General features: G+C 41.1%; 1 protein-coding gene across 1 annotated transcript in view; it reads right to left on the bottom strand.

Annotated features, from left to right (window-relative positions):
* The window catches only part of LOC126471308 (3'(2'),5'-bisphosphate nucleotidase 1), a 58,706-nt gene that overhangs the window by 12,740 nt on the left and 22,335 nt on the right, over positions 1-23,631 (bottom strand). Inside the window, exon 4 of the mRNA XM_050099431.1 lies at positions 15,308-15,594. Coding sequence (XP_049955388.1) covers positions 15,308-15,594 — 287 coding nt within the window. The remainder of the gene's footprint in view (positions 1-15,307; positions 15,595-23,631) is intronic.

Below are 23,631 nucleotides of genomic sequence, written 5' to 3'. Positions count from 1 at the left end.
CGGCTGTACTGAGCTGAGGTAAGTACTGGCCAGCCCCTCTATCTCTTTGTTAGTATTTGTTTCACATCTTTATACGAGATTTTCCATTAATCATTTAGAGTTTCTTAGTGATACAAGTTGAGAAATCAGTGTCCCCAAGAATGACTGGTGACACGCTGACAGCAACCACACAGAATGTGAGAATCACTATCTACGACGAAGAACTGTTAGTGTTACACCTGGAGTCAAACTTCCACCCCACTAGGACTTTTGTGATTGCGGACATGCCTCGTCCTATAATTGAAACAGACTTTTTACACAACTGTTGACATATGCCTGACATGATCAACCAGTAACCACAGAAAGGTTGCTGTCTACCATGGCAGGTTAAGTGCAGTGTAGTTTGCCCATGGCTTTCTGCAACAAGATGTCTGGCACCTCTACCGTGATATCCATGCCGGAGTAACTGATGCAATTCTGTACCCACAACATGTGTGTCGCGCAAGAAGAAACCCCTGACTTTTGATGATTTGTGTACTGTCAGCGATATCATAGCATTATCTGAGGAGCAACTTTTTTATAACCTGTCTGAAGACTCTCCAGCACTCACCAAATATGCCTGTGCCACCACGAAATCCTCATGCAATACTCTACACCATATTCCCATGACAAAAGGTCAACCCATCATTTTCTGCCCATCGTGTCTGCCTCCAGAGAAGCTGCTTGTGGTGCAAACAGAGTGTGATCAACTTCTGATAGCAGGTATTGTATTTTTTATTTATTTATTTATTTATTTATACGTCAAGTTCTGTAGCACAAAATTGAGGAGCAAATCTCCAAGGTCATGGAACGAGTCAGTACATGAAATTACAACATAAAAGTAATAACAGATAAAAATAAATGTTAATGATCCCATGAAAAGTCAAGTCATAAGTTTAAGTAAACACAATCAACAATATAACATAACAATCAGCTTAAGTTTTGAGGAACTCCTCACCAGAATAGAAGGAGTGACCCATGAGGAAACTCTTCAGTTTTGATCTGAAAGTATGTGGATTACAGCTAAGATTTTTGAATTCTTGCCTTAGTTTATTTTAAAAATGGATGCAGTAGTATACTGCACACCTTTCTGCACAAGAGTTAAGGAAGTCCAATCCAAATGCAGGTTAGATTTTTGCCGAGTATTAACTGAGTGAAAGCTGCTTATTCTTCGGAACAAGCTGATATTGTTAACAAGGAAGGACAGTAAAGAATACATATATTAAGAGGCCAATGTCAAAATACCCAGACTAGTGAACAGGGGTCGACAAGAAGTTCGTGAACTTACACCACTTATTACCCGAACCGCCCATTTCTGAGCCAAAAATATCCTTTTAGAATGGGAAGAGTTACCCCAAAATATAATACTCGTGCCATACGACATAAGCGAATGAAAATAAGCAAAGTAGACTAATTTTTGTGTCAAATGATCACTTCAGATACCATTCAAATATTAAAAATGGCAGTATTAAGTCTCAGAACAAGATCCTGAACGTGAGCTTTCCATAACAGTTTACTATGTATCGGAACACCTAGAAATTCGAAATGTTCAGTTTCACTAATCATATGCCCATTCTGTGAAATTAAAGCGTCAGGTTTTGTTGAATTGTGCGTTAGAAACAGTAAGAACTGTCTTACTGTGATTCAGCATTAGTTTATTTTCTACAAGCCATGAAGTTATATCATGAACTGCACTATCTGAAACAGAGTCAATGTTGCACACAACATCCTTTACTACCAAGCTAGTGTCATCAGCAAACAGAAATATTTCAGAGTTACCCATAATACTAGAGGGCACATCATTTATATAAATAAGGAACATGAGTGGCCCCAACACTGATTCCTGGGGCAAGCCCCAATTGACCGTACCTCATTCAAACCCATCACAGCTGTTATCAATAATGACCATTTGCTGTCTGTTATTAAAGTAAGAGGTGAACCAATTGTATTCCATAATGGTCCAACTTCTGGAGTAATGTTTTGTGATCAACACAATCAAACGCCTTAGTAAATCAAAAAATATGCCTAGCATTCAAAACCTTTTGTTTAACCCATCCAGTACATCACAGAGAAAAGAGAATATAGCATTTTCAGTTGTTAAGTGACTTCTGAAGCCGAACTGTAAATTTAATAGCAAATTATGTAATATAAAATGATCTATTATCCTTACTTACACAGCCTTTCAATAACTTTAGCAAATACTGATGACATAGAAATAGGTCTAAAATTGTCTACATTATCCCTTTCTCCCTTTTCATAAAGCGACTTTACTGCTGACAAGGGAACCTCCCCATCGCACCCCCCTCAGATTTAGTTATAAGTTGGCACAGTGGATAGGCCTTGAAAAACTGAACACATATCAATTGCGAAAACAGGAAGAAGTTGCATGGAACTGTGAAAAAATAAGCAAAATATACAAACTGAGTAGTTCAACGGAAGATAGGCAACATTAAGGACGATGGGAACGCAGGAGTGCCGTGGTCTCGTGGTAACGTGAGCAGCTACGGAACGAAAGGTCCTTGGTTCAAATCTTCCATCGAGTGAAAAGTTTAATTTGTTATTTTCAGTTTATGTGACAAACTCTTATGTTTTGATCACTTTTTTGGGAGTGATTATCACATCCACAAGAAAACCTAAATCGGGCAAGGTAGAAGAATCTTTTTACCCATTCGCCAAGTGTACAAGTTAGGTGGATCGACAACATATTCCTAACATGTGACGCACATGCCGTCACCAGTGTCGTATAGAATATATCAGATGTGTTTTCCTGTGGAGGAATCGGTTGACCTATGACCTTGCGATCAAATGTTTTCTGTTCCCATTGGAGAGGCACGTCCTTTCGTCTACTAATCGCACGGTTTTGCAATGCGGTCACAAAACACAGACACTAAACTTATTACAGTGAACAGAGATGTCAATGAACGAACGGACAGATAATAACTATACAAAAATAAAGAAAGTAAAATTTTCAGTCGAGGGAAGACTTGAACCAAGGACCTCTCGTTCTGCAGCTGCTCACGCTACTACGGCGCTCCTAAGCTCACACTGTCCATTATGATGCTTATGTGGCCCATGGACTACTCAGTTTGTATATTTTGCTTATTTTTTCACAGTTCCACACAACTTCTTCCTGTTTTCTCAATTGATCTGTGTTCAGTTTATCAAGGCCTATCCACTGTGCCAACTTATAACTAAATCTGAGGGGGGTGCGATGGGGAGGTTTCCTTGTGAGTACTTTAATCGTTCAGGAAATGACCATTCCTAAAGTAAAAATTACAAATATGGCTATGTACAGGGCTAACATGTGCAGCACAGTACTTCAATATTCTGCTAGGCACTCCATCATACCCATGACAGTCCTTAGTGTTCAGTGATTTAATTATTGACTCAATCTCCCCCTTGTCGGTATCACAGAGGAGTATTTCAGACATCAGTCTTGGAAAGGCATTTGCCAAGACAGTTATACGATTCCCTGCAGATACTAAATTTTTATTTAATTCACCAGCAATGCTCAGAAAATAATTGTTAAGTACTGTGCATATATCTGATTTATCAGTAACAGAAATATTTTTTCTATGAACCAACTTTACATCACTGACCCTGTGCTGCTGACTAGACACTTCATTCACAACTGACCATGTGGTTTTAATTTCATCCTGTGAATTAGCTATTCTATTTGCATACCATATACTCTTTGCCTTCCGAATAACATTTTTAAGCACCTTACAATACTGTTTGTAATGGGCTACTGAAGCTTGATTGTGACTATTTCTAACATTTTGATATAATTCCCGCTTTATTCTACACGATATCCTTATCCCACTACTCAGTCACCCAGGCTGCCTTTTACTGCTAGTATCCCATTTAGAACATTCTAATGGAAAGCAACTCTCAAAGAGCATGAGAAATCTGTTAAGGAAAGCATAATATTTGTCATCTATGTTATGGGCACTATAAAAATCTTGCCACTCTTGTTCCTTGATGAGGTTTGAAAAACTCTCCATTGGCGTTGGATTAGCTTTCCTACATAGTTTGTAATTATACGTGACATTTTTTTGGGTGCAAAAGCCTTTTAGTGTTAAACAATCACCCTTTTACTAACAGAATGCCCATCTAGAAACAAAGAATGAATAAAAATATTATCTACAGCTGTGCTACTGTTCCCCTGCACCCCAGTTGAAGGGGTGGGGGGGGGGGGGGGAAAGAACCCTCTCTAGCTTGAGCAGAAATGCTGTGAAGTCAGAGTTAGGGGACCTATGAACAACAACAATTGGAAGTTTAGTTTCACTAAATTCAACTGCCCCCGCACAACATTCAAATATCTGTCCAGTGCAGTGCTGTGATACATCTATGGACTCAAACGGAATACCATTTTTTACATACGCGGTCCCACTTCGCAAAGAACTCTTTGAAAAACAACCAGCTAATCTCTATCCTGGTAAAGCAAGCCTCTGAATTGTCAAATTATTTGAATAGTGCTTTGATATACCAATATAAGTTCACAGTATCATCTATAAGCAGGTCACTAATTTTAATACATATTATATTTTGATGTAATATCCTAACTTCTTTTCTACTTGGAAACATGATGCCCTTTGAAAGTGATTCTTTAGTTAGAGGGACTTCCTTTAAGCAGGTATACCTATCAGCTGACTTCAATCTAAAAAAAGGTACAGCTGTAACACCAACTACATCTACATCTACATCTATACTCCGCGAGCCACCTTACGGTGTGTGGCGGAGGGTACTTATTGTACCACTATCTGATCCCCCCTTCCCTGTTCCATTCACGAATTGTGCGTGGGAAGAACGACTGCTTGTAAGTCTCCGTATTTGCTCTAATTTCTCGGATCTTTTCGTTGTGATCATTACGCGAGATATATGTGGGCGGTAGTAATATGTTGCCCATCTCTTCCCGGAATGTGCTCTCTCGTAATTTCGATAATAAACCTCTCCGTATTGCGTAACGCCTTTCTTGAAGTGTCCGCCACTGGAGCTTGTTCAGCATCTCCGTAACGCTCTCGCGCTGACTAAATGTCCCCATGACGAATCGCGCTGCTTTTCGCTGGATCATGTCTATCTCTTCTATTAATCCAACCTGATAAGGGTCCCATACTGATGAGCAATACTCAAGAATCGGACGAACAAGCGTTTTGTAAGCTACTTCTTTCGTCGATGAGTCACATTTTCTTAGAATTCTTCCTATGAATCTCAACCTGGCGCCTGCTTTTCCCACTATTTGGTTTATGTGATCGTTCCACTTCAGATCGCTCCGGATAGTAACTCCTAAGTATTTTACGGTCGTTACCGCTTCCAATGATTTACCACCTATGGCATAATCGTACTGGAATGGATTTCTGCCCCTATGTATGCGCATTATATTACATTTATCTACGTTTAGGGAAAGCTGCCAGCTGTCGCACCATGCATTAATCCTCTGCAGGTCCTCCTGGAGTACGTACGAGTCTTCTGATGTTGCTACTTTCTTGTAGACAACCGTGTCATCTGCAAATAGCCTCACGGAGCTACCGATGTTGTCAACTAAGTCATTTATGTATATTGTAAACAATAAAGGTCCTATCACGCTTCCCTGCGGTACTCCCGAAATTACCTCCACATCTGCGGATTTTGAACCGTTAAGAATGACATGTTGTGTTCTTTCTTCTAGGAAATCCTGAATCCAATCACAAACCTGGTCCGATATTCCGTAAGCTCGTATTTTTTTCACTAAACGTAAGTGCGGAACCTTATCAAATGCCTTCCTGAAGTCCAGGAATACGGCATCAATCTGCTCGCCAGTGTCTACGGCACTGTGAATTTCTTGGGCAAATAGAGCGAGCTGAGTTTCACATGATCTCTGTTTGCGGAATCCATGTTGGTTATGATGAAGGAGATTTGTATTATCTAAGAACGTCATAATACGAGAACACAAAACATGTTCCATTATTCTACAACAGATTGACGTAAGCGAAATAGGCCTATAATTATTCGCATCTGATTTATGACCCTTCTTGAAAATGGGAACGACCTGCGCTTTCTTCCAGTCGCTAGGTACTTTACGTTCTTCCAGCGATCTACGATAAATTGCTGATAGAAAGGGGGCAAGTTCTTTAGCATAATCACTGTAGAATCTTAAGGGTATCTCGTCTGGTCCGGATGCTTTTCCGCTACTAAGTGATAGCAGTTGTTTTTCAATTCCGATATCGTTTATTTCAATATTTTCCATTTTGGCGTCCGTGCGACGGCTGAAGTCAGGGACCGTGTTACGATTTTCCGCAGTGAAACAGTTTCGGAACACTGAATTCAGTATTTCTGCCTTTGTTCGGTCGTCCTCTGTTTCGGTGCCATCGTGGTCAACGAGTGACTGAATAGGGGATTTAGATCCGCTTACCGATTTTACATATGACCAAAACTTTTTAGGGTTCTTGTTTAGATTGTTTGCCAATGTTTCATGTTCGAATTCGTTGAATGCTTCTCTCATTGCTCTCTTTACGCTCTTTTTCGCTTCGTTCAGCTTTTCCTTATCAGCTATGATTCGACTACTCTTAAACCTATGATGAAGCTTTCTTTGTTTCCGTAGTACCTTTCGTACATGATTGTTATACCACGGTGGATCTTTCCCCTCGCTTTGGATCTTAGTCGGTACGAACCTATCTAAGGCGTACTGGACGATGTTTCTGAATTTTTTCCATTTTTGTTCCACATCCTCTTCCTCAGAAATGAACGTTTGATGGTGGTCACTCAGATATTCTGCGATTTGTGCCCTATCACTCTTGTTAAGCAAATATATTTTCCTTCCTTTCTTGGCATTTCTTATTACACTTGTAGTCATTGATGCAACCACTGACTTATGATCACTGATACCCTCTTCTACATTCACGGAGTCGAAAAGTTCCGGTCTATTTGTTGCTATGAGGTCTAAAACGTTAGCTTCACAAGTTGGTTCTCTAACTATCTGCTCGAAGTAATTCTCGGACAAGGCAGTCAGGATAATGTCACAAGAGTCTCTGTCCCTGGCTCCAGTTCTGATTGTGTGACTATCCCATTCTATACCTGGTAGATTGAAGTCTCCCCCTATTACAATAGTATGATCACGAAACTTCTTCACGACGTTCTGCAGGTTCTCTCTGAGGCGCTCAACTACTACGGTTGCTGATGCAGGTGGTCTATAGAAGCATCCGACTATCATATCTGACCCACCTTTGATACTTAACTTAACCCAGATTATTTCACATTCGCATTCGCTAATAACTTCACTGGATATTATTGAATTCTTTACTGCTATAAATACTCCTCCACCATTGGCGTTTATCCTATCCTTGCGGTATATATTCCATTCTGTGTCTAGGATTTCGTTACTGTTCACTTCCGGTTTTAACCAACTTTCCGTTCCTAATACTATATGCGCACTATTTCCTTCAATAAGAGATACTAATTCAGGAACCTTGCCCTGGATACTCCTGCAGTTTACCAATATTACGTTAACTTTTCCTGTTTTTGGTCTCTGAGGATGGACGTTCTTTATCAACGATGATAATGTCCTCTCTGGTAAGCCGTCAGGTATTTTATCGTTTCGCCCAAGGGGGGATCCCTCTAACCTAAAAAACCCCCGTGTGCACGCCACACGTACTCTGCTACCCTAGTAGCTGCTTCCGGTGTGTAGTGCACGCCTGACCTGTCTAGGGGGGCCCTACAGTTCTCCACCCAATAACGGAGGTCGATGAATTTGCAACCATTATAGTCGCAGAGTCGTCTGAGCCTCTGGTTTAGACCCTCCACACGGCTCCAAACCAGAGGACCGCGATCGACTCTGGGCACTATGCTGCAGATATTAAGCTCAGCTTGCACTCCGCGTGCGATGCTGGTTGTCTTCACCAAATCAGCCAGCCGCCGGAAGGAACCAAGGATGGCCTCAGAACCCAAGCGGCAGGCGTCATTCGTTCCGACATGTGCTACTATCTGCAGCCGGTCACACCCAGTGCGTTCAATAGCTGCCGGAAGGGCCTCCTCCACATTACGGACGAGACCCCCCGGCAAGCACACCGAGTGCACACTGGCATTCTTCCCCGACCTACCCGCTATTTTCCTGAGGGGCTCCATAACCCGCCTAACGTTGGAGCTCCCTATAACTAATAGGCCCGCCCTCTGTGACTGTCGGGACCTTGCCGGAGAATCGGCCACTGGCCCAACAGGCGAGGCATCCTGTGGTGGCTCGGAAACGATGTCATCACCACTAGGAAGCACCCCGTACCTGTTGGAAAGGGGTAAGGCAGCTGCCACGCGGCCAGTTCCCACCTTCGCCTTTCGGCCAGGCACGCGCGAGCCCACCACTGTCCGCCATTCACCCTGGAGTGATGGCTGACCGGTAAGATGCTCACTGCCGGAAGACGCAGCGACATCAGGGGTTCCATGTGATTCCAAGGCCACCGAAGTAGGCATAGGTCTCACCACAGTTGCCCCAACGCCACTACGAGCCGACGCCTGCGCCTCGAGCTCGATGAGCCTAACAGACAAAGTCTCCACCTGCCCCCGAAGAGTGGCCAATTCTCCTTGCGTCCGCTCACAACAACCACAGTCCCTACACATGACTATGTTTACCCTACTCTATACGGTGACAAATTCCCAAGATAATCTTCTGATGAGCTACTCTGATAATCAAGAAACACTCACTGAAATACGAGACGCGAAAACTACGCTAGGTTTTCCCAGAAAAACTATTTAAAAGCTAAGCGCAGCAAATAAGTACAAAAACGCTTTATACAAACAGTACTCGCTGCTGCTGGTGCTCTCGCTCTGACTGTCACAAGACAACTGCTGATTCAAGTGACTAGTGGCTAACGGCCGCGAAACAAACAAAAGACGGTTTTAGGGCGCTTTCTGTTCTAAACGATCAAGAAAACACTAAGAAATCTAACACGAAAACTACGTAAAGTTTTATCAAGAACTGTTAGTTACTATGCAGAGCAGATAAACACAAATAGAATCCCTTCCTTAGTGGAAGGTCGTAAACAAAATGCAAAATAAACGCTTTATACAAACAGTACTCGCTGCTGCTGGTGCTCTCGCTCTGGCTGTCACAAGACAACTGCTGATTCAAGTGACTAGTGGCTAACGGCCGCGAAACAAACAAAAGACGGTTTTAGGGCGCTTTCTGTTCTAAACGATCAAGAAAACACTAAGAAATCTAACACGAAAACTACGTAAAGTTTTATCAAGAACTGTTAGTTACTATGCAGAGCAGATAAACACAAATAGAATCCCTTCCTTAGTGGAAGGTCGTAAACAAAATGCAAAATAAACGCTTTATACAAACAGTACTCGCTGCTGCTGGTGCTCTCGCTCTGGCTGTCACAAGACAACTGCTGATTCAAGTAACTAGTGGCTAACGGCCGCGAAACAAACAAAAGACGGTTTTAGGGCGCTTTCTGTTCTAAACGGTCAAGAAAACACTAAGAAATCTAACACGAAAACTACGTAAAATTTTATCAAGAACTGTTAGTTACTATGCAGAGCAGATAAACACAAATAGAATCCCTTCCTTAGTGGAAGGTCGTAAACAAAATGCAAAATAAACGCTTTATACAAACAGTACTCGCTGCTGCTGGTGCTCTCGCTCTGGCTGTCACAAGACAACTCAACTACTACATGAATTTTTCCAATGAATGATCCCACCATCACCACCACCACTCACTACACTGTCACCTATAAGCTTTGCCAGCCTCCCCTTCCCATGCGTATTGAGGTGCAGCCCATGCCTAGTGAAACCCGATCTACTGATAGAATCAACTGGCACCAATGCAATGTGACCCACGCCCTCTGCCATCAGTGCCTTTTGCAGACCCATGTTAACTAGCCTAACAGCCGCATTAACATAAGACAGATCATGATGCTGAAACAGGTGCGTGAAATGCACATTAGTCCCGCCAGTTTGAGTAGCTATCTTTACCAGTTCACCATTTACATCATATTCCCCACCCCTATCAACACTATTCCCTGTTCCACCCACTATCAATACTTGATCCTCCTTCGTAAAATTCCTACATAACTCCCTAAACTGTCAGTCACCTAAGCCAACCCTACACTAGGCTTCACAATGCTGGTGACCTGGTACTCGCTCCCAACACTTCCTGCAACTGCTGGCCCACACCTCTACCATGGGAACTACCTAGCAGCAGAACCTCCTTCTTTCTGTTAGACTTTGTAACTGACTTAGGCTTCCTAACTGCTGAGGACTGCTGCATGTTTCCTACACCTAAAGCTACAAGAAGCTCCTCTTATGCCTCCTCCTCCTAGCTGCCTTCTTGCCAACTGCCAGTTCCCATTCCCCAGCACCCTTCGCCCTCCCCGACCTATTTAGTTCCTCCTTTGTATATTGTAACTACACCTGAAGGGCACAGATCTTACGCTCCTGATCCTGTATCATCTTATTTCTACTACAGAGCCTGTATTTCCAGGAGAGGATCTTGCTACAATGCCCACTGGCTTCCCCACTGCATTCCCCCCAATGAAAATACTTTGAACAAATCCCACACTGTAACCCACTACTCACAAACCTATGACAGAGCCCACACTTCTCACTCATGGTAAAATTTTACAGTTACTGAAAAAAACTAAACGTCTACATTACCTAAGTTCAGTTACACCAGTAGAACTATTTATAGAACTAACAGTAGTGGTCTCGAAATTCTCTCTCCACTAAGAAAGCAACAACTTTTATTAATACTACTAAACCACTACTACTAATACTAACAAAACTTCAGAATATCTATTAGCAAAAACCAAATATTCAAGCAGCGACTGGAACACTCTAAAACAGTGAATGATAATTTTACTGAAATATTTCACTAGAAACAATAAGAAACGTCAGCTGAAAACTACTGCACGAAATTTACTAAACGACTTAAACACACAGAAAACTCTAAAAAACACAGCAAGGGAATGTTTCCAAAAGTTTATTAAATTTTTATTTTGTCACAAACAGCACAAAACACAGTGGAAATCTATTAAATTTAATAACTGTATAACAGTGCACAGCTTTATAACCACTACAGCTGCAACCACATGCCACGAAATGTAAACACACTACTGAGGCATGAGACTTGGATGATAAGCAGGTCTGATAGACTGTGGGCCTCCGCGATCCACATGGTTCGTAAGGAAGGCAATCTATGGAGAGTACATGGAGACTGCAGAGCACTCAATACCCACACAATTCCAGACCACTATCCTGTTCCCAATGTAACTGATTTAAAAGAGTGTCACTATCAAATGACAAATGTGACAAACTGCACCAAGGCATTTCCCCCAATTCCCATGGTACAATCTGACATAAAAAAATGGCAGTGACCACACCATCTGGTTTGTTCAAGTGCCATTTTATGCCATTTGGTTGCAGAAATACTGCCCAACCTTGGTAATGGTTCGTGCCCAACGGGCTTGAAGAATTATCGTTCATATTTTGCAATATGGACGACATTCTAGTATTCTCTACTTCAGTAGAGAAGCATGTCACACACAAGTGGCACCTTTTTTGTCACCTCTAAGAGGATGGCATAATTATTAATGAAAGAAAGTGTGCACTAGGAAAACGTGAAGTTAAATTCCTGGGATATTTGGTCTCCGTGGCAGGCCAGTCAACACTGCTCACGCAGGTCAAAGCAATACAACAGATGCCCCTTCCCACAACTTACAAGGGGCCATGCAGATCATTAGTCATGTTGAACTATTACAATGTCACTTGCTTATACTAGCAACCATACAAGAGCCACTCACAGTGTTACTTGCTGGCAGAAATATTACAAGAAATCACAAAAACCTGTGGACTGCAAATGCCAAAGCAGTTTTCCATTACCTAAAGAAACATCTATCAAAGGCAACACTGCTGGAACACCCGCAATTGAGCATACCTTTGGTGCTTGTGGTATATCCAAGCCAGACAGCAGTGCGAGCACCTCTGCAACCAAAAGTTAATGGCAAATATCAGCTGCTCACTTTTTCCTCCAAGAACCTGATTCAACAGCAACAAAAACTGGAGTGCTATTGACCACAAATTTCTTGCTATTTACTTAGGTGTTTTTACAGACACCAAGCCTCCAGTAGCTATTTTTAACCTAGACACAGACCTCAAATCACCACGCAGGTGTACGACTGACGTGTGGATATAGCAGGGAAAAACAACATGGCCGCAGACTGCATAACTCGAATTGTGCTAGTTTAAACTCCACTGATTCGTCAGATTTAGCATCAAAGCAACAAGATTATCCTCTCTTGCACTGTCTTACACAGAAGCAGTGAATAGCATTGCAGATCCAATGTGTATAAACCCTGAATGTGCTGGATGGAATTTGATGCGACATAGCAAGGGAAGGACAACCCTACATACCAGAACAGTGTTGATATGAGGTTTTCAATGCACTACATCACCTAGCATACCCACAAATCCAAGTCACAGCCAAATTAGTCTCCTCCACAGTTGTGTGGCCTGTAGTACAAAAAAGAGTGTCACACATGGGCAAATGCACGCCTGACTTGCCAGCATAATAAGATTAGCATGCTGTCTTGACACGTGCTGTTCACTTCCCAATGCCTTCAGCAAGGTTTTCGCACATACATGTGGACATTGTAGGGTAGCTACCGGATTCTGCAGGACAACATTATTTGCACATGAGCATATGTATTTTTCAGCTGATACGGCTTTACTTCCCAGCAAAAAATTATAGTGTACAAATGTTTGTTTCAAATACAACTTGAAATGTGATGTCTTCATGCAGTAATCACTCCTGGGTATGTGATGATGGATAAATTCCGAAACACATCGTATGAGCAATAAAGTCATTCCTTACCTGATGTTTGACTTTTACCACTGTGACCCAGTCAGACTGAATGAAGAACTACTGATTATTATTAGAATAGTGGTCGCCTCTCTCCTCCATGACTTTATGGCACATTTATACACGGTGAACATTAATAAACTGACAAACTGCAGGGTTATAAAGATGTGTCCAGAAATACATTGTTGCCATGGTAGATGGTGCTGACAAATGACTTCCTCTGAACATGTGGCAGCTGAATCTCAACATGAATCAATGTTAACATATTCTACACCTACAAATATACTCCACAAGACACTGTGCAGCGTATGAGAAAGGGTCAATGATACCAATATTATCAATTCTTAGCTTATTCTCACGATACTAAGTGAGATATACGAAGATGACAACATGACTGTTGCAATTTCTTTCTCAAATACCAATTCTCTAAATTTATCCAACATTGTTTTGCAAAAACTGTATGTTTCTTTCCTGTATTCCCGTTTAAGTTCTCCGAGTATTTATGGTACACTATAGCACTAGCTATAGGAACCTGTTATGATCCTAGCAGCATATATCTGAATTCATTCAATGTTTATTGTCATACCTGATTGAGAAGAACTTCACACACTGGAACAATATTACAAAACTGATCACACTAGTGTCTTGTGAGCTATTTCCTTGACATATGCGTTGTCCTTCCACAGAATCATTCCAATAAATCTGAGTCATCCATGTGTATTCCCTCAAACTGATGTTACGTGGCTGCCCCACTTCATTCGACATCTAGGTATTACATCTAAATATGTATACAATATAATGGAAGGAAACATTCCACGTGCGAAAAATTATATATAAAAACAAAGATGAGGTGACTTACCGAACAAAAGCACTGGCAGGTCGATAGACACACAAACAAACACAAACATACACACAAAATTCAAGCTTTCGCAACAAACTGTTGCCTCATCAGGAAAGAGGGAAGGAGAGGGGAAGACGAAAGGAAGTGGGTTTTAAGGGAGAGGGTAAGGAGTCATTCCAATCCCGGGAGCGGAAAGACTTACCTTAGGGGGAAAAAAGGACAGGTATACACTCGCACACACGCACGTATCCATCCACACATACAGACACAAGCAGACATATGTCCTCCTTACCCTCTCCCTTAAAACCCACTTCCTTTCGTCTTCCCCTCTCCTTCCCTCTTTCCTGATGAGGCAACAGTTTGTTGCGAAAGCTTGAATTTTGTGTGTATGTTTGTGTTTGTTTGTGTGTCTATCGACCTGCCAGCGCTTTTGTTCGGTAAGTCACCTCATCTTTGTTTTTAAATATGTATACAATTTGACATGATCAAGATGTTCACTACTAATCTTATAATCAAATTGTGTTGGTTCCGTCTCTTTGTTATAGATATTACTGAACATTTATCTACATTTAAAGAGAGCTACCATTCATTATGACAAGTGGAATTTTTGTCCAAGTCTTTTTGCAGTTCCTCACAATTGTCAAATGACAATAGTTTCCTGTACACAACAACAACATCGACAAACAACGTTACAATATTGCTGATCCTATCTGATAACTCAGTTGTGTATATTGAGAACATTACAGAGACACTTTATGGAAGATTCATAACCCAGTACAATTTAAGTTCATATAACCCAGTTATAATAGTGATAGAAATAATCATAAAAATCCAAGGCGACTGAGGTCTATGGGTGCTTGTGATTTTGCAATATCTAGGGTGAAGTTGCAGCTTTTGAAATGCTGTTGATGCAGTGATCTATGCCATCCAAAAAAGGGATAGAACTCAAATATTTAATACAAACCACAAGAAGTTCAGCAAATATTATATATCTGAAATGAAATTTTTGGAGTCTAAAGGTTGTCATTCAATTGAACTGGCTCAGGATCTGGAACTGCCAATGCATATTTACAATCAATAAGATGAAAGAGGGGTGGGAGCAGAGGAGGGGCGTATCCATTGTGCTACTTAAAACAATGTTTATAAGTAGGCCTAAGGAAAAACAAACCGAACAAACACTTTAAGAGGTTTCAGGCACTTGCTTCTACGTGCATTTTATAAGTTGTTATTCAGCATTACTTGGTAAGGCTGTTATAAAGTTCTTGCCTATTTCATATATGGATGACTTGTAGAAGGTAAGCACTTTCCAACAGTTGTAAATTTTATTTGTTGCTTCTGCATTTGAATTATTTTGAAGCTTATGAAGAGGGTCCAAAATGTTTTGCTACCGCACAAATAGCCTGACTAATGCAAGTGACATTACCAAGTACATGAGAGACACTTCCTGAAAGAGATGACATCTTTATGTACATCTTATTAGATAAAGAACCTATCATATTTATGCATCAGTTCATCATTTTAAAATATGTTGTACAAGGCACAAAAAATTTGCAGAGCTGAAAAACACATATTTTGCTTCTAAGAATGAATCTCACATAATGAGGTACTAGTAACCTACCTTATGACCAGCACCACCAACTCTTAGTACATTGTCTGGCTGTAGTGCATCCAAGGCAGCTTGCACAACTTCATTGGAATGAGAACGTGTCGTCGTTATAATTCGCTGACCTTCAGGAGGTGGCTGTGGCACAAAGCCTCCCACGCCAACACCGACAATGCCCCACATTGTCCGACCTATTACTGCTTCAGGCTCTTTGTAATTATAATATGGCTGATGTATGACACCTCCAATAGCTTTGTCACCAACAACAATCCCTATTAGTACTGTAACATGATCCAGCAACCCTGTAAAAATCAAAAGTTCGAACTGTGTTTTATGCAAAATAATAAATTAATGTATTATCAAAATCTTGTGACACTTCCACAAATAAAAGCAAGTATACCACATATCAAAACTCAGCTTTCATAGTTAGTGAGCATACTCATAAATCAATGAGAATCCTAGATCGAGACAAATGTTATTACTTCAGATGACTGAGAAGGTGTGAAACACAAACAATGGCATACGCAGATCAGATTCACATATCAGAGAAGTTACCAGTTCATGATGAAGTACTTAAAGGACAGTTAGTTCACTAACAATAATCTCAGTGGCCAAATGATACTGGTGGGGTATCCCATTTCAAGATGTGCTTTGCATGATGCCCAATGTTAACGCTAGGCACTGTGTATGGCACGTGTGTAGATACAGCACCTGAGCAGTCTGTTACAGACAGGTGCACAGCGATCATACCAGTAAGTCACAAGTTGACAAACGTGGAATGTGTGTAATAACAATGCAAGACCCATGAATTTTAATGTATCAGAGAGCATACAAGAACTGAGGTCTCCAAAGTCAACAGTGCCTCAGCTAGATTTCACACAGATAAAATGACACACAGAATAACGGCAAGTGTTCATGAATGGACGAGATAGCTACTCTGCCGAGCACTATCAATATCTACAGTGAGTTGGATCACTGATCTGAATGTGTGGGCTTGAGAACCATTTCCGTCAGGACTGTATGGAGGCAAATGCAGGACATGGACTTCAGCAGCTGATAAATGATTTTTGTCCTCTTGTTGACGCCTTGATACAGAGGTCAGTGACTGACATGGGCCCATGAATGTAGTCACTGGAATATGGAAAGTGGTGGTATGCAACATAGTCTGATGAAACCTGGTTTCAGTTGTATCAAGCTGATGGGCATGTCAAAGTGTGGCATATGCCACACAAAGCTACCGATTGTGTGTGTCAACAAGATTATGTCCAAGAAGGGGGTGGCCCAGTTATAGTCTAGGCAGTGTTCACATGGCCACAATTGGGCCTCGTCTGGCAGCAGGGATCAATAACAAGTGCATGTTAAGTGGATATTCTTACAGATCATCTGCATCCTTTTGTGGCATTACAGTACCTGTTCAAAATGCCAGATTTCTATAAGACACTGTGAAATATCACCACTGGTTGCACACCGGTAGCTCGATGCACACTCCAGTGGATTCGCGAGTGTGGTTTGGCACCCGCCCCAGATCGTCACTCAGTCTGGGTATTTGTAGGATGTCAATACCTCCAGATGCTTGATGAACATAGAACCTACTACACAAGGTCCATTGTGGCTAGCACCACAAGACATATGGATCAGTATCTCTCCAAAACAACTTCAACACCTAGCAGAGTCCATGTTATAGAGTGTTACAACAGTTTTAAGGGTTCAGGAATGAGCAACTGGCTATTAAGATCATATCTAGTGCCTTCCCACGACTTTTGGTAACTCTGTGTATTTCCACACTGTCATATAAAGACTCTCTCTTCATGGAAATGAAATAGACACATCCATGTACAGTTAATGTCCCCCTTACACATAAAAACAATGGCTTGATTATGAAGATATAATGTTGTTGTTGTTGTCGTCTTCAGTCCTGAGACTGGTTTGATGCAGCTCTCCATCCTACTCTATCCTGTGCAAGCTTCTTCATCTCCCAGAACTTACTGCAACCTACATCCTTCTGAATCTGCTTAGTGTATTCATCTCTTGGTGTCCCTCTACGATTTTGACCCTCCACGCTGCCCTCCAATACTAAATTGGTGATCCCTTGATGCCTCAGAACATTTCCTACCAACCTGTCCCTTCTTCTGGTCAAGTTGTGCAACAAACTTCTCTTCTCCCCAATTCTATTCAATACCTCCTCATTAGTTGTGTGACCTACCCATCTAATCTTCAGCATTCTTCTGTAGCACCATATTTTGAAAGCTTCTATTCTCTTCTTGTCCAAACTGTTTATCGTCCATGTTTCACTTCCATACATGGCTACACTCCATACAAATACTTTCAGAAACGACATTCTGACACTTAAATCTATACTCGATGTTAACAAATTTCTCTTCTTCAGAAATGCTTTCCTTGCCATTGCCAATCTACATTATATATCCTCTCTACTTCGACCATCATCAGTTATTTTGCTCCCCAAACAGCAAAACTCCTTTACTACTTTAAGTGTCTCATTTCCTAATCTAATTCCAGCAGCATCACCCAATTTAATTCGACTACATTCTATTATCCTTGTTTTCCTTTTGTTGATGTTCATCTTATATCCTCCTTTCAAGACACTGTCCATTCCGTCCAACTGCTCTTCCAAGTCCTTTGCTGTCTCTGACAGTATTACAATGTCATCGGCGAACCTAAAAGTTTTTATTTCTTCTCCCTGGATTTTAATACCTACTCCAAATTTTTCTTTTGTTTCCTTTACTGCTTGCTCAATATACAGATTGAATAACATTGGGGAGAGGCTACAACCCTGTCTCACTCCCTTCCCAACCACTGCTTCCCTTTCATGCCCCTCAACTCTTATAACTGCCATCTGGTTTCTGTACAAATTGTAAATAGCCTTTCGCTCCCTGTATTTTACCCCTGCCACCTTTAGAATTTGAAAGAGAGTATTCCAGTCAACATTGTCAAAAGCTTTCTCTAAGTCTACAAATGCTAGATACGTAGGTTTGCCTTTCCATAATCTTTCTTATAAGATAAGTCGTAGAGTCAGTATTGCCTCTCGTGTTCCAATATTTCTACGGAATCCAAACTGATCTTCCCCTAGGTCGGCTTCTACCAGTTTTTCCATTCATCTGTAAAGAAGTGGCGTTAGTATTTTGCAGCCGTGACTTATTAAACTTATAGTTCGATAATTTTCACGTTTGTCAACACCTGCTTTCTTTGGGATTGGAATTATTATATTCTTCTTGAAGTCTGAGGGTATATCGCCTGTCATCTTGCTCATCAGATGGTAGAGTTTTGTCAGGACTGGCCCTCCCAAGACCATCAGTAGTTCTAATGAAATATAATTTACTCCAGGGGCCTTGTTTCAACTTAGGTCTTTCAGTGCTCTGTCAAACTCTTCACGCAGTATCGTATCTGTGGTGCCACAGCCAGACACCACACTTGCTAGGTGGTAGCCTTTAAATCGGCCGCGGTGCATTGGTATACGTCAGACCCGCGTGTCGCCACTATCAGTGATTGCAGACCGAGCGCCGCCACACGGCAGGTCTAGAGAGACTTCCTAGCACTCACCCCAGTTGTACAGCCGACTTTGCTAGTGATGGTTCACTGACAAATTACGCTCTAATTGCCGAGACGATAGTTAGCATAGTCTTCAGCTACGTCATTTGCTACGACCTAGCAAGGCGCCATTATCACTTGCTATTTATCTTGTGATGCATGTACCGTCAGACCGATGTTTACCAATTACGGATTAAAGTTAAGTATTCCTGAAGCTACGTACTTTTCTTGATAGTATAATTACTTTACCTGTTCCAGACCTCACGCCAGCCTGCGTGAGCTTAAACGCTTGCCTTTCGGCTTCCTCCAAACCCCGTGAATTGGCTCCTGCCAATTCACAACAGTATCTCCCATTTCATCTTCATCTACATACTCTTCCATTTCCATAATATTGTCCTCAAGTACTTCACCCTTGTATAGACCCTCGATATACTCCTTCCACCTTTTTGCTTTCCCTTCTTTGCTTAGAACTGGGTTTCCATCTGAGCTCTTGATATTCATACAAGTGGTTGTCTTTTCTCCAAAGGTCTCTTTAATTTTCCTGTAGGCAGTATCTATCTTACCCCTAGTGAGATAAGCCTCTACATCCTTACATTTGTCCTCTAGCCATTTCCTGTCGATCTCATTTTTGAGACGTTTGTATTCCTTTTTGCCTGCTTCATTTCCTGTCGATCTCATTTTTGAGACGTTTGTATTCCTTTTTGCCTGCTTCATTTACCGCATTTTTATACTTTCTCCTTTCATCAATTAAATTCAATATTTCTTCTGTTACCCAAGGATTTCTACTAGCCCTTGTCTTTTTACCTACTTGATCCTCTGCTGCCTTCATTACTTCATCCCTCAGAGCTACCCATTCTTCTTCTACTGTATTTCTTTTCCCCATTCGTGACAATTGTTCCCTTATGCTCTCCCTGAAACTCTGTACAACCTCTGGTTTACCGGTAGTCAGTTTATCCAGGTCCCATTTCCTAAAATTCCCACCTTTTTGCAGTTTCTTCAGTTTTAATCTACAGTTCATAACCAATAGATTGTGGTCAGAGTCCACATCTGCCCCTGGAAATGTCTTACAATTTAAAACCTGGTCCCTAAATCTCTGTCTTATCATTATATCATCTATCTGAAACCTGTCAGTATCTCCAGGATTCTTCCATGTATACAACCTTCTTTTACGATTCTTGAACCAAGTGTTAGCTATGATTAAGTTATGCTCTGTGCAAAATTCTACCAGACGAGTGTAGGAAAAGGGAGAGAAGGAAACATAGTAGGTGAATATGGATTGGGGGACAGAAATGAAAGAGGAAGCCGCCTGGTCGAATTTTGCACAGAGCACAACATAATCATAACTAACACTTGGTTTAAGAATCATGAAAGAAGGTTGTATACATGGAAGAACCCTGGAGATACTAAAAGGTATCAGATAGATTATATAATGGTAAGACAGAGATTTAGGAACCAGGTTTTAAATTGTAAGACATTTCCAGGGGCAGATGTGGACTCTGAGCACAATCTATTGGTTATGACCTGTAGATTAAAACTGAAGAAACTGCAAAAAGGTGGGAATTTAAGGAGATGGGACCTGGATAAACTAAAGGAACCAGAGGTTGTACAGAGATTCAGGGAGAGCATAAGGGAGCAATTGACAGGAATGGGGGAAATAAATACAGTAGAAGAAGAATGGGTAGCTTTGAGAGATGAAGTAGTGAAGGCAGCAGAGGATCAAGTAGGTAAAAAGACGAGGGCTAGTAGAAATCCTTGGGTAACAGAAGAAATATTGAATTTAATTGATGAAAGGAGAAAATATAAAAATGCAGTAAGTGAAACAGGAAAAAAGGAATACAAACGTCTCAAAAATGAGATCGACAGGAAGTGCAAAATGGCTAAGCAGGGATGGCTAGAGGACAAATGTAAGAATGTAGAGGCCTATCTCACTAGGGGTAAGATAGATACCGCCTACAGGAAAATTAAAGAGACCTTTGGAGAGAAGAGAACCACTTGTATGAATATCAAGAGCTCAGATGGCAACCCAGTTCTAAGCAAAGAAGGGAAAGCAGAAAGGTGGAAGGAGTATATAGAGGGTCTATACAAGGGCAATGTACTTGAGGACAATATTATGGAAATGGAAGAGGATGTAGATGAAGATGAAATGGGAGATATGATACTGCGTGAAGAGTTTGACAGAGCACTGAAAGACCTGAGTCGAAACAAGGCCCCCGGAGTAGACAATATTCCATTGGAACTACTGACGGCCGTGGGAGAGCCAGTCCTGACAAAACTCTACCATCTGGTGAGCAAGATGTATGAAACAGGCGAAATACCCTCAGACTTCAAGAAGAATATAATAATTCCAATCCCAAAGAAAGCAGGTGTTGACAGATGTGAAAATTACCGAACTATCAGCTTAATAAGTCACAGCTGCAAAATACTAACACGAATTCTTTACAGACGAATGGAAAAACTAGTAGAAGCCAACCTCGGGGAAGATCAGTTTGGATTCCGTAGAAACACTGGAACACGTGAGGCAATACTGACCTTACGACTTATCTTAGAAGAAAGATTAAGGAAAGGCAAACCTACGTTTCTAGCATTTGTAGACTTAGAGAAAGCTTTTGACAATGTTGACTGGAATACTCTCTTTCAAATTCTAAAGGTGGCAGGGGTAAAATACAGGGAGCGAAAGGCTATTTACAATTTGTACAGAAACCAGATGGCAGTTATAAGAGTCGAGGGACATGAAAGGGAAGCAGTGGTTGGGAAGGGAGTAAGACAGGGTTGTAGCCTCTCCCCCATGTTGTTCAATCTGTATATTGAGCAAGCAGTAAAGGAAACAAAAGAAAAATTCGGAGTAGGTATTAAAATTCATGGAGAAGAAATAAAAACTTTGAGGTTCGCCGATGACATTGTAATTCTGTCAGAGACAGCAAAGGACTTGGAAGAGCAGTTGAATGGAATGGACAGTGTCTTGAAAGGAGGATATAAGATGAACATCAACAAAAGGAAAACAAGGATAATAGAATGTAGTCGAATTAAATTGGGTGATGCTGCTGGAATTAGATTAGGAAATGAGGCACTTAAAGTAGTAAAGGAGTTTTGCTATTTGGGGAGCAAAATAACTGATGATGGTCGAAGTAGAGAGGATATAAAATGTAGGCTGGCAATGGCAAGGAAAGCGTTTCTGAAGAAGAGAAATTTGTTAACATCCAGTATAGATTTAAGTGTCAGGAAGTCATTTCTGAAAGTATTCGTATGGAGTGTAGCCATGTATGGAAGTGAAACATGGACGATAAATAGTTTGGACAAGAAGAGAATAGAAGCTTTCGAAATGTGGTGCTACAGAAGAATGCTGAAGATTAGATGGGTAGATCACATAACTAATGAGGAAGTATTGAATAGGATTGGGGAGAAGAGAAGTTTGTTGCACAACTTGACCAGAAGAAGGGATCGGTTGGTAGGACATGTTCTGAGGCATCAAGGGATCACCAATTTAGTATTGGAGGGCAGCGTGGAGGGTAAAAATCGGAGAGGGAGACCAAGAGATGAATACACTAAGCAGATTCAGAAGGATGTAGGGTGCAGTAGGTACTGGGAGATGAAAAAGCGTGCACAGGATAGAGTAGCATGGAGAGCTGCATCAAACCAGTCTCAGGACTGAAGACCACAACAACAACAACGGCTTCCTCTTTCATTTCTTACCCCCCCTTTTCCTACTATCGAATTCCAGTCACTCATCACTATTAAATTTTCATCTCCCTTCACTATCTGAATAATTTCTTTTATCTCATCATACATTTAATCAATTTCTTCATTATCTGCAGAGCTAGTTGGCATCTAAAGATATTTGTTATTCTGCAGCAAATAACGTTAGAACACAGAAGAAATCCAACAAAAGTTTTAAGGAATAATATATTTTTAAACTATCAGTAAGTCATCACAAGTACTCAAATTAACTACGTCATATATCCAATTTAAATGTAAGTTCAGCAGCAGATGTGAAGTGTAAACATTATGAAGAGTTTCACCACCCGTCAACTATGAAAAAATTAGTGAAACTGAAAAACTCAAAAAGACTGTACTCTCCTTAGAAGAGAAACCGTACAAACTTGGCTATAAAACACAACAAACAGAATCACAGTCCTATATGTTCAAAGATAATCTCATACAGTTGGCTACGAGCAATGCAAACAAAGCAAGAAGACAACGTGGGATTGCGGTCCTACCTCAAGCAAGCAGGAAACAATGGATACCTAAACTTGAAAGTATCATAATAAGTGCATCAGACAACTATAATACTCAAAGTGATTCTCCAAACAGTGACACTCAGAAACATCTGAGTTATTTAAATAATAAAAGCAGAACTTGTGCATTGTGAAATTCTGAGTGTGTCGAATAGCATCCAACAACACTTGGATCTGGGGAGGGAGATGGCTACAGGGGAGATGGTAATGATCTGATCCCCCCCTTAGTCAAGGATATCAGGAAGTCAAAAAGATGACAGATTTGCAAGCAAACTCAAGTGTCCCGAATTTTGTATTCACATTTTAAATCATATGTAAATCTTGAAGTAAAGGACAGTGTTGTGATTTGCGCAGGCAGATACGATGTTTCCAGAATGAGACTTTCATTCTGCAGCAGAGTGTGCGCTGATATGAAACTTCCTGGCAGATTAAAGCTGTGTGCCGGACTGAGACTCGAACTCGGGACCTTTGCCTTTTGCGGGTAAGTGCTCTACCATCTGAGCTACCCAAGCACAACTCACGCCCCATCCTCACAGCTTTACTTCTGCCAGTATGTCTCCT

The sequence above is a fragment of the Schistocerca serialis genome, chromosome 1 (genome assembly GCF_023864345.2).
Source record: "Schistocerca serialis cubense isolate TAMUIC-IGC-003099 chromosome 1, iqSchSeri2.2, whole genome shotgun sequence".
Taxonomy (NCBI): Eukaryota; Metazoa; Arthropoda; class Insecta; order Orthoptera; family Acrididae; genus Schistocerca; species Schistocerca serialis.
The sequence above is the reverse complement of the archived record's forward strand: the minus strand, read 5'-3'. Positions and strand labels throughout refer to the sequence as shown.